At 42.4% G+C, this 13,369-nt stretch overlaps 3 protein-coding genes across 7 annotated transcripts in view; 1 reads left to right on the forward strand and 2 right to left on the reverse strand.

Moving 5' to 3' along the window:
- LOC146494009 (protein CD300H-like) overlaps positions 1 to 2,499 on the forward strand; it is a 4,339-nt gene extending 1,840 nt beyond the window's left edge. For 2 of the 4 annotated variants that reach the window (XM_085145179.1, XM_085145178.1), the window contains exons 4-5: positions 1 to 12; positions 655 to 2,499. The exon at positions 1 to 12 is cut by the window's left edge and continues 17 nt beyond it. In XM_085145179.1, coding sequence (XP_085001305.1) covers positions 1 to 12; positions 655 to 795 — 153 coding nt within the window. In that variant the 3' untranslated portion in view covers positions 796 to 2,499. The remainder of the gene's footprint in view (positions 13 to 654) is intronic. The other 2 variants (XM_085145181.1, XM_085145180.1) reach the window with 2 other exon arrangements.
- The window catches only part of LOC146493997 (uncharacterized), a 159,424-nt gene that overhangs the window by 125,685 nt on the left and 20,370 nt on the right, over positions 1 to 13,369 (reverse strand). The gene's annotated exons all lie outside the window — the stretch shown is intronic.
- Positions 3,910 to 13,369, reverse strand: part of LOC146494010 (PDZ domain-containing protein 4-like) — a 45,074-nt gene continuing 35,614 nt past the window's right edge. The window contains exons 8-17 of one of the 2 annotated variants that reach the window (XM_085145576.1): positions 13,038 to 13,139; positions 9,891 to 10,354; positions 9,600 to 9,786; positions 8,098 to 8,530; positions 7,466 to 7,880; positions 7,288 to 7,358; positions 6,773 to 7,119; positions 5,766 to 5,906; positions 5,382 to 5,494; positions 3,910 to 4,352 (exon numbers count right to left, since the gene is read on the reverse strand). In XM_085145576.1, coding sequence (XP_085001702.1) covers positions 4,109 to 4,352; positions 5,382 to 5,494; positions 5,766 to 5,906; positions 6,773 to 7,119; positions 7,288 to 7,358; positions 7,466 to 7,880; positions 8,098 to 8,530; positions 9,600 to 9,786; positions 9,891 to 10,354; positions 13,038 to 13,139 — 2,517 coding nt within the window. In that variant the 3' untranslated portion in view covers positions 3,910 to 4,108. Of the gene's footprint in view, positions 4,353 to 5,381; positions 5,495 to 5,765; positions 5,907 to 6,772; positions 7,120 to 7,287; positions 7,359 to 7,465; positions 7,881 to 8,079; positions 8,531 to 9,599; positions 9,787 to 9,890; positions 10,355 to 13,037; positions 13,140 to 13,369 lie in introns of both variants that reach the window. The other variant, XM_085145575.1, reaches the window with a different exon arrangement.

The raw sequence follows: 13,369 nt of genomic DNA on the forward strand, positions 1-13,369 counted from the left end.
AGAAATACAAAGGTACTGTTTATTTTTATTTATTGTTTTTACTGTCATTGTTGACCATGTGCACAATATTTTTTTCCTGAGCCTAATCACTGTCTAAACCCAGCAGGAAAGTCAGCTTTAGAAAAACCAGAAAAGCAAATCAGCTGACAGGCTCAGTGCAGCAACACAGATTGTTTTAGATACTTGGAATAAAATGCATACAAACCTAAAAGAAATCTGTCTGAACCTCAGAGAGTGTGAGAATGTCATTTATTTGTATCTCCATCTATACAAAAATGTATTCAGATTACCCCAAAGCAGAATCAAAGAGGTGTTTATTAGAAATCCTCAGCTCTAAGCATATGTGAAAGTATCTGTCCCATGAAATACAGAGTAAACAGAACCACAGCAAAGCTTAATTTCACTATGAAAGAAACAGAACAAAGAGAAAAGCCGAGCTGGCAGCTCACCGTGCTGCCCGCGCATCATATCTCAGAGGGAGGCCACGCCCGTGTAACTCCATTCACACAGAGTTGTCACCACTAGAGGGCAACACAAGCAGGATTATTTGAAGAGCTGGGCAGAGTGAAAGGAAACTTAAAGTCCGTTTAGGTTTCATTTAAGTGGAAACATTCTCACCCAACAAACTTTTAAAACTGTTGTTTCTATTTTCAGATTGAACCTTATGAAAACTGCGTTTTTCACACACGTGAAGACGCCATCTACGAGAGCCTCGATCCAACCAGGAGTGACCAGGACCCAACCTACTCGACACTCTTACACACTCACACGATTCACAAGGGGATTCAAGAGTGATTACAATTATCGGTGAAAAACGGATGTTTTATACCCATGTGTATGATCACACGTCTTATAAAAATAAATAAATAAACATAAGCTGCATGTAGGTCATGGGTGTCAACCTCAGCTTGTGTTTGAGGAGGTGATATTCCTAAATACAATTTGGTCCACAGAAATGATCCAACACCCTCGCGAGCTTCAGCACACCTGATGGCACATTATGAAGTAATAGTGAGTTTGTGATTGGCCTCCTGTAACAAACAGACTGGTGTGTACCTTCTGTGAAATGCGACTCTTACCTCACACTGAAATCGTTCTTTCTCTTTCTATTTTCTCTTGCTGTGATTTTTTACGTTTACTATGTTTATTTTTAATTTACCACTTTTTCCAGATTCTAAGCTTTTTTCATGTTTTGATATTTTGAGTAGTATTACGTTCATTTTTATTTTATTTTATTATTTTAGTCTTAAGTCACCTTGACAAGGCTTCACATGCTGTCATTCATTACCCTGTATAATAAAAACTGTTGATTTAAAATCAAATTTCATTGACAGAAACAAACTGATTCTGAACTCGTCAGCAAGTGACTCATATACAAGCAGGAAGGAGCGCTCTGTCCTCAAAGACACTAGCATGCTCTTGTCTACGACGGTGTAAACGTGTAAGATGAAAAATGATAGAAAATTATCAAATATCAATGCTAAAATGTAAAAAAGCTTTAAAGTGAAATTGCATTTAATTGAATATTAAGCTCAATGCTTTTTCTAGAGTATTTAATGTGGTATTAGTGGCTCATGGGGCGCCACAGAGGGGAACTCTAACACCCCCTCAGCTCAAACATGTGAAAAGTGCTTCCACATCCAACCAGCAGGTGTCACTGTTGGCCAATAATTTCCTCCTGACTTGTTCAGCATTTGGTGTGCGTCTATTATACACACTCTAAAACTACATCCTTTACTTTGTTATGAATTTTACAGCATTTATAATATTTACAGGATTTCAGGTTTTATTGTAACGTGTGACGTCCACACTGTGAAAGTGTTCACTTGGGTCGACAGAATATGATTTTCTTCACACATTCAGGTCCTTTGATAGAAGCACAAAGCTGACTGTGATCCTTTATTATCATGTTTGGAAAACTGACCAGAACAGCTGGGTACAGAGACCCGAAGGGTCATTAACAATTTAACAAAAACAGCCGCAGAGAATAAAAAGTGGTACAAACTGGAGTTGTTTTGTGTCTCTTTCATCGTGGTGTCTCATAGATGTGTGTTTGATTTATATTTAACTGTAACTGAGGCTCCTAACAGTCACACAGAACATGGTGTTAATTAGGAAGCAATGAAGGCAAAGCAGCTAAAGCTAGGCTAGTCTTTTTACTCACATCTTGATGATGTCACTGACCTCTATCTTCCTGCTTTTGTTTCACAAGAGAGACGATCTGACTGTGGACGTGTCAAACACAAAGAGCTGTTCCCTAAGTGGGCATTATTACCTCTGATAGGACCCAAAATATCCAAAATGAGCATCACTCGGCCTGCTGATCAATATTTTTCATAATATATCCACAGACAGTGTGAAGTACTGAGCACACTGACGCGGAGCTGCAGACTCTTACAACCACACTGCAGTGACAAAGTGACAAAGGCTTTAACTTCTGGGTGGAAACTAAAAGAATGAACAAATTCAAACTCTTTTACCTGTTTTTTCCTTAATCTTAGCAGCATTATTTCTTTATGATTCATTAGTAAAGTAAATACATTTCTGTCAGCTGATAAATTAAAACAAACAGAAACACGTTTTATTTCTCATCTGCCTTTTTATTTTATTTTAACACTTTCACACCTTTCACTGCTAAAAATGTACTTTACAGCACTTTAAGAATGACATCCAATAATAGTCCAGTACATCATTTTCATGCATTCTCTGTTGAACACAGTCTGCAGGTCCAGCACAGCGACGGACCTGCAGCTCGCTCCTGCAGGATAAACAACACAATCTATAAAATTTATAAAATTTTAACAACAATATTAGACTTAACATTTAACATATATCAACCATCGACATGAATAAACTGTTTACAAAAGTTATAACTTTAAAAGGTTTTCTGAGAAAGCGATTTACAAATGATGATTAGAAGATGTTGTGTAACGTAACCGTGACAGCACAGATCACACAGCAGTAGTATTGTAATCATATTTTACTCAGTATCAGTAAATGTTTGAGTAAATATGTATTATCCTTAAACAGTGATGTCACTTCCTTCCTGGCGGTGTTGTCGCTGCTTCACACGTGGCGCCGAGGAGTTCATGAAGGACCAAAACCTCTCAGATCCATGAATTTTTACAGTTTTTAGTGTTTGTTTTTTATCGTTGTGTAGTACTTTGTTTTTAAATGAATTACTTTATTTATTTTTTATGTATAAAGTTTTGGAATTTTCACTCCTATTTCTTTCCAAACTGATTTGTTTTGAATGAACAACAATAAGTTTGGATAGATAAGTAGGCATATCATATATCATATAGGGATAAATATTGCTTATCCAAGCTTCCATCAGAAGCAGGGTCCACCCTGAACTGGCTGCCAGTTCATCACAGAGAGCTCTCACACCTGCGACCAGTGTGGAGGGGAAGCTGGAGAAGCCACCAGACACAGCAAACATGAGGCTGACGGGGGGGTCCAACCTAGAATCTGCTTCATGTTCAGTAGCACCACGGACAGAAAGAAATAATGAATGTGAAAGAAAACGTTCATGTTTTCCTTTATTTGTGATGTTTTCAGTTTTAATCCTCCATAAACGTCCATTCTTCTGGCCTTTTTTCCTCTTAAAATTACACTTATAGTCATTTTTTCTTGATGGAAAAGTCTCAGCATGAGCACAAATTTGCTATTCACAGAAAAGTTTGTAATTAACAGCGATGTGACTGTGCACCTGGTTGAAGGACCAGGAGATCAAACCTGTGCTTTTCTTCAGACGGTCACAGCCGAGGCCAGAACAGGACGTTTCTGTTTCCTTTCGAGGCTCACGCGTCCTTACGTGTATCTCTAATGAGTTTGAAGTGACGTCAGAAAGTAAAGAGGATTGTTTCTCTAAAGTGTTAGCTTCATTCTCTGTATTCACTCATCTCCGTTCTTTCCTTTTCATGCTCGGAGGATTCCTCCTCTGAGGCCAAATGTTTCTGTTTTAAGTCTCTCCTCCTCTTATCCACCTTTGTTTATAATTCTTTAAGTTTCTCTCTTTCTGGTGTGCTCACGTTTTTAACTCCACAAAAAAAGAGCGTTGAGCTTCTAGGTCCACACTGTGTGTTTCCTTCTCTCCTTGTTGAGGTCACACAGTAGTGACAGACAGCAGAGGGTTGTAAATTTTCTTTCCATCCGGTGACCTCGAGCCGTGAGCCAGCAGCTCCTGGATGGTGATCCAGTTGTCGAGAATGCGACGATTCCTCCTCTTTGTGATTTTCTTCTGGCTCAGCTGCAGGATGTTGCTGCTGGGGGAGTTATGCTGCACGTTAAACTGGAGGCTCTGGGATAAATGGGGCTCTTCAGCGCCCCCTGTTGATGACAAAAGATCCCTGAAAATAAAAAGACTGATCAGCACCTTCACGAACTTCACGTAATGAAGTAAATGTGTCATTTTCATTCTTTTTCTCTATTTTGTTTTTGTGTAAACACTTTTTTAAGCCACTTGTGTACTGCACGATTGAGTCCTGTGGCTCTCACCAGTAGGATGTATTCTGCCCCCTGGTGGACATAAACAGTTGCTTCAAATATTTCAAGGTGTTAAAATAAAATGTAAAAAAAACTAAACATGCAGACACCTCAAACTTCTTTCTTTTCATACAGCTGTACACATGAAGTCCTTATTACTGTTTGAAGGGAATCCTGAGGAACTCGTCGGAGGGGCGGAGCCACAGATAGGACATTTCAGCGCATAACGAAGTTACGCAATATTTAAAGCTACACATAAAATCAAAAAGCTGCACTGCAGTGTAATACCAGTATGTGTGTAATAGTACAATATGAATTATTCAGTATTGAAAACGTGTTCATTACGTGTCCTCCTGTAATCTGCCGTCACTCATCAGTTGAGCACCGTGAGATGGACCAATGAAGTCAGACCTGTGTTTTAAAAACATTGATTTGCAGCACCAGTGTCTCTATAATTATTTCGGGTTATTTACTTTGAAGGTATGTGAGGTTTCTGCTCTTCTCTCCTGACCTCTGACCCTTTAAAGGTCTGTGCTGACAGGATTTCACAGGTGATCTCAAGGATCTCGGGTCTGTAGTGGTTCACTGACCCACACAGAACTCACCGTTTTAGTGTCTGTATTTACAGACTGGATTAACGAGGAGTTTGTCTTTGGGATGTTTTATGGATTTTCACACCAACTGTGCTGATGAATACAGAGGTGGGTAAACATGGCACACCACAACGTTTTAAACATTAGTCAAAAGTAAATGTGTCATTTCAACACCATCATTTCTTCCGACAGACGACAGTGATGAACTTCATACTCTGAGGATAAATGTGGCACCTTTTACGTTTGTGTCTGTAATAACGATTGAACTTCTGGGGTGTGGTTGTAGATTTTGCCCTGTACCTGTCTCCTCTCATGTAGTCCAGGCGGCTCTGCATCATGAACTCTCTTCTTCTTCTGTACTCTCGAGCTCTCAGCAGCTGCTGCTTCCTCTCCTCTTTGCTCCAGTATCGACCCTGTGCAGAGGACAGAAACCAGTTTAAAGCTGGTTTAATGAGGCTTTGTCATGTTTATTGGGCTCAGAAGCAAAAAAAGGCTAAAGTACTTCTGTTTTATGTAAACTAGGATTTAATGACAGTTGAAAATGATGTCACAGCATGTTTGTGGCGATGAATCGAGATTTGCTCATCAGAAAACAAGTAACAGCACATACTGGACATACGTTTTGTTTGAATCTCAGCTCTTTTAGTCCAATGACATGTTGTCATTAATGTTTGCAGACTCTACCTGTTTCATTTCACTGGCAGCGTCATCGTCTGTCGTCATGCCGCTGCGTTCCTCGCGGATCTTCATGGCTCTGGCCTTCAGCAGACGATCTCTGACCGGCCGCTTGGCCACATAACGAGTCCCATCGCTGCGAATCTTTACCTGGACACGAAAAGAACACCGAGCATCTCATGTCAACGGAAGACCAGACGTTTAAAGTTTCAGCTCTCTGTTTGCTTTGAAATGTTTCTGTTGCTGCTGTTGGATCTCTTGCTTTTCTTCGGCCTTGAGTCTTTAAGCTGAATGTAGAAAGTTTATTTTTTATTGATTACGTAGCTCCAGTAGCTCAGTTATACGGCATCTTTCAAAAGATTTTACATTTTATGCTCAGACACTGAAGGTCTGAAAATCGTGTAAATCACTTGACATCATTTTCAGTACTTTACAGTAGTGAACCACGTTAAACTGGACCACAGCAGCTTCTGTATCATTTTGATGAACAACTCATTTCTTTTTTTAATTTTTTCTTTTGTCCCGTCCAGCACTGTAGCAATCAAGTAGACCATTACAGCTTTTGCTATACTGCTCCACTTGATTGACATATTTTTTTTGACCTTTGTTATTATTGTTATTATTTATTTTTATTGTATTTTTTTCATTTGGACTTATTACAATTAGAACACAGAAGACGGGAAAAAGGAAAAAAGAGAGGTTGGGATGAGAGAAAAATAGAGGAGAAGAAGGATGGAGAGAGAACAGACACTGCTTGATCACCTGCTGAGAGGAAAAAAAGAAACTACCAAAAAGAATAAAAACACAGCAGGGAAACAGTTCATCTCTTTCCTGGTGATCATAATCAAAAACAATCTTGTAGTTGTTATTAAGGCCAGAGGGTTTTCTCAGACATCAACTGATGTCCAGCCTTGTAGGAGAGGAACCTGTGATGAGACCCTTGATATGCTGGACTGGTCATTTTGCAGCTACTTCACCAGTTAATCTTTTCCCTTCAGTGTTATTGCACCGTTTACCTTCCACTCCATGCGCTGTGGAGACGCGTTTGGTGATGAGTGAGTCAGTCCGAGAGGTAAGGCCAGTCCTAACCGTGAGGCACCTGCACGGTGGTCCTCCAGACCACAGGGGGCGCTGTTCACACTCCTGGGGCTTGCCGGCCCACTGCTGCCTGTGGCTACCCCCCTCTCCTCCCCGTCTGCCCTGCCGCTGTCTCTCACTCGGTCCAGGGGGTCCACCAGACCCTCGGAGGGCAGGGTCATGCAGCTCTGATAGCGCTCTAACGGTTTGCTGTGTCTGTGCTGCCTCCGGGTGAAATAGGGGCTCGAGTCTGCGCTTCCACCTTCAGGCCTGTAGGGGGCTCCACCTGCAGTCATAGAAGTGATAGAAATGACCATCAAAAACCAGAAAGAAGTTTTACACGTTACCCACAAACATCAGTTTAAAGGAAAGTGTTCTTTAGCTCATATGCTTGTTTCTTCATTATAAACCTGTGGAAAGGCTCTTAAAATGTGCTTACAGAGAAAGATCATACCTGCTCTGGAGCTCCGCCCCCCATCAGCCATACCCCTCCTAGAAGCTGACCCCGTTTCTCTGGTCAGAGATCTGATGAAGGCAAAATACATCAAAATATCCACTATTATTAAAACATATCACAAAGGTCAACATGCATATGAAAATAAAAACAAAGCTCATTGTAGCAAAACCAACACCTGAACTTTGAAGGCGTGGAGGGGGTGGAGCTTGAGCCATTTGCAAAGTTTCCATTGGAGGTTTCGTACTTCCTGTAGGTGCTCGGGGAGAAGGAGCAGCTGAGGTTTGAGTGACGCCGCTCTCTGTCGCGGTCCCTCCTGTGACGTCGAGGCGTGAGGGGGGAGTTTAGAGGGGGGAGGCGACTGAGGGGGAGGAGCGGAGGTGGAGAGGTCAGGCGTCTGCCTCCTTCATCTTCATCCTCCTGAGGAGGCGGGATCTGCTCGGTGCTGACCAATGGCGTGCTCCGGCAGCTTTCCCCTCCGGTGTTGTAGGCGCTGGTGCTGTCTTTGTCGTCCGACCGCTCGCGCTCCGGGAGTTCGTTGATGGCTGACAGCTCGTGGTGATGAGGATCGTCATTATCCTCGTTAAGCAAATCTATAAGTTCAGAAATAGAAGAGTCGTTTTATAAATAATGAACTGTTAAAAACTGCTTTGCTTTGTCTAATGACACCAAAGTAAACCGGATACATAAATGATGGCTTGTTGTTTTATCAGGTTTTTTTTTTTCCTAGTATAATTCTGTGTCATAATTCACATGTTTCCTAAAGATGTCCGGATGTTATTTGTTTCCTACCCTGGTGCTGGTTGTTACCTCCTTCAGAGGGTCCTGGTCGGCCCGCTCCACCTGCCACCGTCTCCTCCTCCATCATCCAGGCTTTCAGACATCTCTCCCTGAGCTGCTGCATCTTTTGCGCTCGGAGAATGTTGCGGCACTTAAACTCCAGGTGGCGCAGCTCCTCCTCGATCAACGCCAATTCGTGCTCACTTGGCATCTCTTTGCTGTCCACGTCCACTACCGATTCAGAAGCTGTGCCTTCAGCTTCCTCTGCTGCCTTGTCCCCGTCCTCTCGGCCTTTAACTTCTGCTTCAGTGGTTTCCTTTTCCAGCTCTCTCCGGCGTCTTTCCAAATGTCTCTCATACTGATATTTGATCTCTAACAGCTCTTGGTAACGCTGGCACTCTTCCTCCGTCAGGCCCGGCATCATCATGGTCATTGACAGAGGCTGGTGATGGTGGTGGTAATGCTGCAGGTTGGACATCAGGTGTAACATCAGATAGAGCTCATTAACTATGATGGTGTGTAACCACAAATACATGTATTGACAATCAGCTTTTTTATTGACGAGAAATATGAATAATGATTTCATATTTTCTGAGGATACCCAAAATACAAAGTCTGGGTTTGGGTCCCTTCAGTGGAAAATAATCTACCAGAAACACTTATTCGTATGTTTTTAAATACTAAATCAATGGTATATCCACTGACAGATCTCAGGACATGTTGGTGAGATGTGTTACATGTAGTTTGTCAGCTGCTTCACAACTCTGCTCTGTGCTTAAATGTCAGAGAAATGCTTCAGGTGTTTCTGACATGACAGATAGAAGTTCCTTCATAGCTGCATTATGGTTGGTAACACGGCACCATTGTATCTGACAAGCACTGGTAGGTGTTTGCTTTTGCATTCCCATTTCAGTTGCTATGAAACAACTCGAGAGTACCACTTCAGATAACAGCTTTGAGGGTTTCCTGGTGCAGCGTCACAGCTGAGCATGCAGTACATCCCACAGAGAATCTGCCTGCATTATCAGGGACGTCTTAAAGAAACGTTTTATTATTCTGCAGTTTTTATAAATCTGTTTTCTTCCGCTTATACAATTCGGGGCCCGGCTACCATAGAGTGAGAGTACATCCTGGACAGGTTACCAGTCTGTCACAGAGTAGTCAGCCATCCACGCTCACATTTTACACACATTCTTGACACATGCAGTCAGTTTAAAATGAAACTAGTTAACCTAAACCCAAAAATGACTTTGCACTGTTGGAAACAACACAGACTGGATTTGAACCCAGGACGTCCTTGCTGTAAGGCAAAAGTAGTAACTGCTGTACCTCCATGCTGCTCATTTCATAATGCACCATAGAAATTCCAAAGCCTATTTTACAAACACCTCACAAATGATCGTGGTCTCTAGGGTAAGATAAACCGTGTGTGGCTGCACAGTTGTGCTGATGTATGGATAGTACCAGGTTTGGAGCTTTTATTTAGTGACAATAAGTCAACAAAATGATCACCTAATAGGATTTGAACTTACCTTATGGTGGTGATGGTGGTGAGGACTGTACGCTGCTGCTGCTGTTCCTCCTCCAGCTCCCCAGTCCAGACCTGGGAGAGAGTCAGAGCTGAGCTGGAGATCGCGCAGGTGGAGGAAAGGAGGGGTGATGTCTCCTCGACCATGCCCAGGGCTGGGGCCGAGGCCAGGACTAGGTCTAGGACTTGGCCTGGGTACAGAAATATGAGCATGACAGAAAAACACTTAAAGTCAAACTGTAGCTTGTGAGTCATTTTTTCCTAATAATTTGAGTAAACTTTCTTTGTCTGGTACCTGGGGCTGGGTCCAGGTCTGAACTTCCTGGTGCTGCCTGGTGTGTTGGTGGTGTTGGTGTTACAGGCACTGGTCTGCTCACCCAGCAGGTCGTGTTCAGATGTATCCTCATAGCGGGTGCTGTCATCTGTCCGACCCACCCCGCTGTCCAGCTCCTGGCTGTTGGACAGCAGAGGTGCCAAGTTCAGCAGAGGAGGGAGGGGGACCGGTGGCTCTTTGTCGTCCTTCTCTCCTCGCTCGCCATCCTCTCCTTCTTCATCCTCTTCATCTTCCACCTCACCGTCTCTGCCTCCCCCTGCTCCTCCTAAAGGAAAGGATGACCTGCCTTCTCCTCCTTGGTGGAGGCGGTAGTAGCCAGTATTATGAGAGGAGTTGAGCGAGCATGAAATGTGTGGGTTTGAAGGAAAGTCTGCTCCCTCTAGAGTCAGTTCCATGTCCTCCTCTGGATCGATGGGGTTTTCATTCTGGAAGACACACAAGCCAGTCCAGGTGAAAATGAACTAAAGAGCTCAAGAGCAAACTGCAGTGAGAAAAACCCTTTTGTAACAGTTTCTCAGGTTAGGCAACGATTTTCAGCGTGACTGTTAGCTCAGACTGTAGCTGAGGGTTAACAGGAGCTGCACAGCATCACGCATCACTGAGTACAGAGAGCTACAAGTTAAATTTCCCCACTAGTGTCAGTACAGCAGAGTAGAAACGTGCTACCAGCTCCATTCTTGGTTCTAATGGGAGTATTCTGTGGGAGCTGCTGTAACAGGTTTGTTGTTGACAAGAAAAATGAATTCATGTGACTCTAATGTGCTTTATTGACACTGCAGATTTCTTATTAGAGAGCTCATGCATCAGTGTTTCCTTATGAAATGGATTTTTTGACTTTGACTAATGTCAACATTGTACTGTCGTCTGTTAAAATCTGCACACAATACTGATTTGTTGAGTGTGTGTGTGTGTGTGTGTGTGTGTGTGTGTCTGTGTCTGTGTGTGTGTGTGTGTGTGTGTGTGTGTGTAAACCCTCACGCTTTCAGAGGCTCGGTTGTTTTGTTTCTGTCTACATAAATTCTCATTGTTAGCTAAAAACTATTAAATGACCACTGAAATGTGTTGTGGCCCAGCGACTTACTCAAAACCCAAATATGGAGAAAAACATGGTGGAAAATAGTCTCTGCTGAAAGTACAGAAAGCAGCTGGTTAGGAGGCCACCTGAAGATGGTAAATATTTATAATGAGAGATATTTCAGAGCTCCTAAAGTCTAAAAATGTATTTTATGTGATTGGACTGAAGAAGGTCTAATCCACTATGAGCCTTTATTTACAAGAGCTTGGACCTTTTGTGGGAGTCATATATGCAGTGAGCATATTGACAGAAGGAATATTTTACCTTCATTTTCCTCTATTGATCCATTTCTTCCCTTTTCAGCTCTGAAACCCACTTTTCCCCTCCTGTGGCATTTTACGAGTTTTTATAGGGATTTTCTTTGTATTTATCATTTATTTTTATCTTTTTATTGATTTATTTTTTATTTATTTTTTATTCATTTTAAGAGGTGTGTTCATCTACTATTCTTTGCTTCATACAGTCATTATAAAAAGAGGCAAGAGGTAAACTAGCTCCTGATCTGCAGGAATGTGATGGTCAGTAATTGTAGTGCTGACGGCAGCATCCAGATGTTTTATTCTGATTAGACAGATGTGTCAGAACTAAAGCAGCCATAGTTTGAATAAAAGAAAATATTGCTTAGAATTTTCCAGAAAGATGAATCTTGTGTTTCTTTGTCATATAAACTGGAGTCGGCTGTTATCAGTGGCTCTTAAACCTCACTCTGAACTTCCAACACTTTTATCTTTTAGGTTTGTTGGACATGTGATCGTTTGTGCTGACAACGTGTTGATGTTTATTCCACAGTAGGAAGTGTGAAACAGGATGTTTGTGGATTCTAATGTTTTTATTGTTACTTTGTTGCTTTTTACATGATTTTACATGAGTTACATGATGGTGGAATAAACTGCTGCATGCATGATATATGCAAAACATATCGCTCTAGCTCATTTGGTTTCAATTCTACCAGGATGTAAACGAAGACATGCAGATGTCATAAATGTGTGTGTTGGTAACTGACTGACGGCTCACTCGTCTGGTTGATGTGAGCACACACACACACACACACACTCTGTGAACGTTCATCCATAATTATGTATGTGCAGGTGTGTTTGAACTGACATGTGTGGATATGGTGGGCTGCCGTTCTTCCTCTGTCAGCAGATATGGACACACTGTGGGACCTGCTGTCATCCCAGAGACATTTATCATGGCAGTGTGTGTGTGTGTGTGTGTGTGTGTGTGTGTGTGTGTGTGTGTGTGTGTGTGTGTGTGTGTGTGTGAGTGTGTGTGTGTGTGTGTGTGTGTGTGTCCCAATGGCTGATACATTTACAGCTCAGTGATGATCAAAAGGAAACTAAAGGTTTTGCCTAATTCATGTGACCCTGAAACATTATCTGGTGCATTTCATTATGATTGTAGCGAGACAGGAAAGGTCACCAGAGCTTCTGACTTAATATTTGAACAAAAAGATCAATTTACTGTCAGTCCAGCTGTTGGTTTTCCATCTGCATCGGTCACAGACTGATGGATAGAAGCAGCAAACACATATCGTTCCTGTTGGAGGAAACCAGGACTGTAAGCACGCTGTGAACTAGAATAGAATTTTATGAAGGTTTCCTCTCATGTCGGCCACCCACAGCAGCACAAGTGACAGAAAGTAGGTTAGTAAACTGGGCTGCAGGCGAGCTGAGTGATGAAACAGGAGCGACACTGTTCAACCGAAGTTACAGAGCGCCTGTTCTGTTCCCGAAAGGAAGGAAAGCACTGTTATTTATTTATTTATACACTGGTTGAATCAGGATTATTTTATTAACTATTTAGCAAATTCAGGTGGTTGAAGAGTCTGACTAGGATGCATTATGGACACAACACCAGGACAGACCGAGGAGGGATTGGAAAGAGGATGAATCAAAGTTTGTAGGATTCATCCTCTGGGGACAATCTGGTGCTCCTTTAGTGTTTTTAAACGCAGTTAACAGGACCTTCATCTGTGTTAAAGAGGACTAGTATTGCACTTCTTTAGGAGGCTGGTTGAGTCGTGTTGCTACCTCTATGTCGGGCCTGGCCAGCAGCAGGGAGAAGTTGATGCTGTCCTCTCGGGTCAAAATGGCCACGGCTTCCTCCCTGTTCTGAATATCCACGCCGTTAATCTGGAAGAGAAGAGAGGAGTTATTTTAGAATCATTAGAAGGAATAAAGAAGGTATTTTAAAATACCCACATAGGTGGATTTCCCACACTTGTAGGGAGGCAGCACATCTGTTTTAAAGGCCCTTCCTCCCTGTGGGGATGGATGTCACGGGAACTGGTGCTTGCATCATCTGTCCACAGCAGGATTACCATGGTGATGGTGCTGCTGTTCTATTCTTATCACATAGCAGC

The sequence above is a fragment of the Neolamprologus multifasciatus genome, chromosome 20, assembly GCF_963576455.1.
Source record: "Neolamprologus multifasciatus chromosome 20, fNeoMul1.2, whole genome shotgun sequence".
NCBI classification, from domain to species: Eukaryota; Metazoa; Chordata; class Actinopteri; order Cichliformes; family Cichlidae; genus Neolamprologus; species Neolamprologus multifasciatus.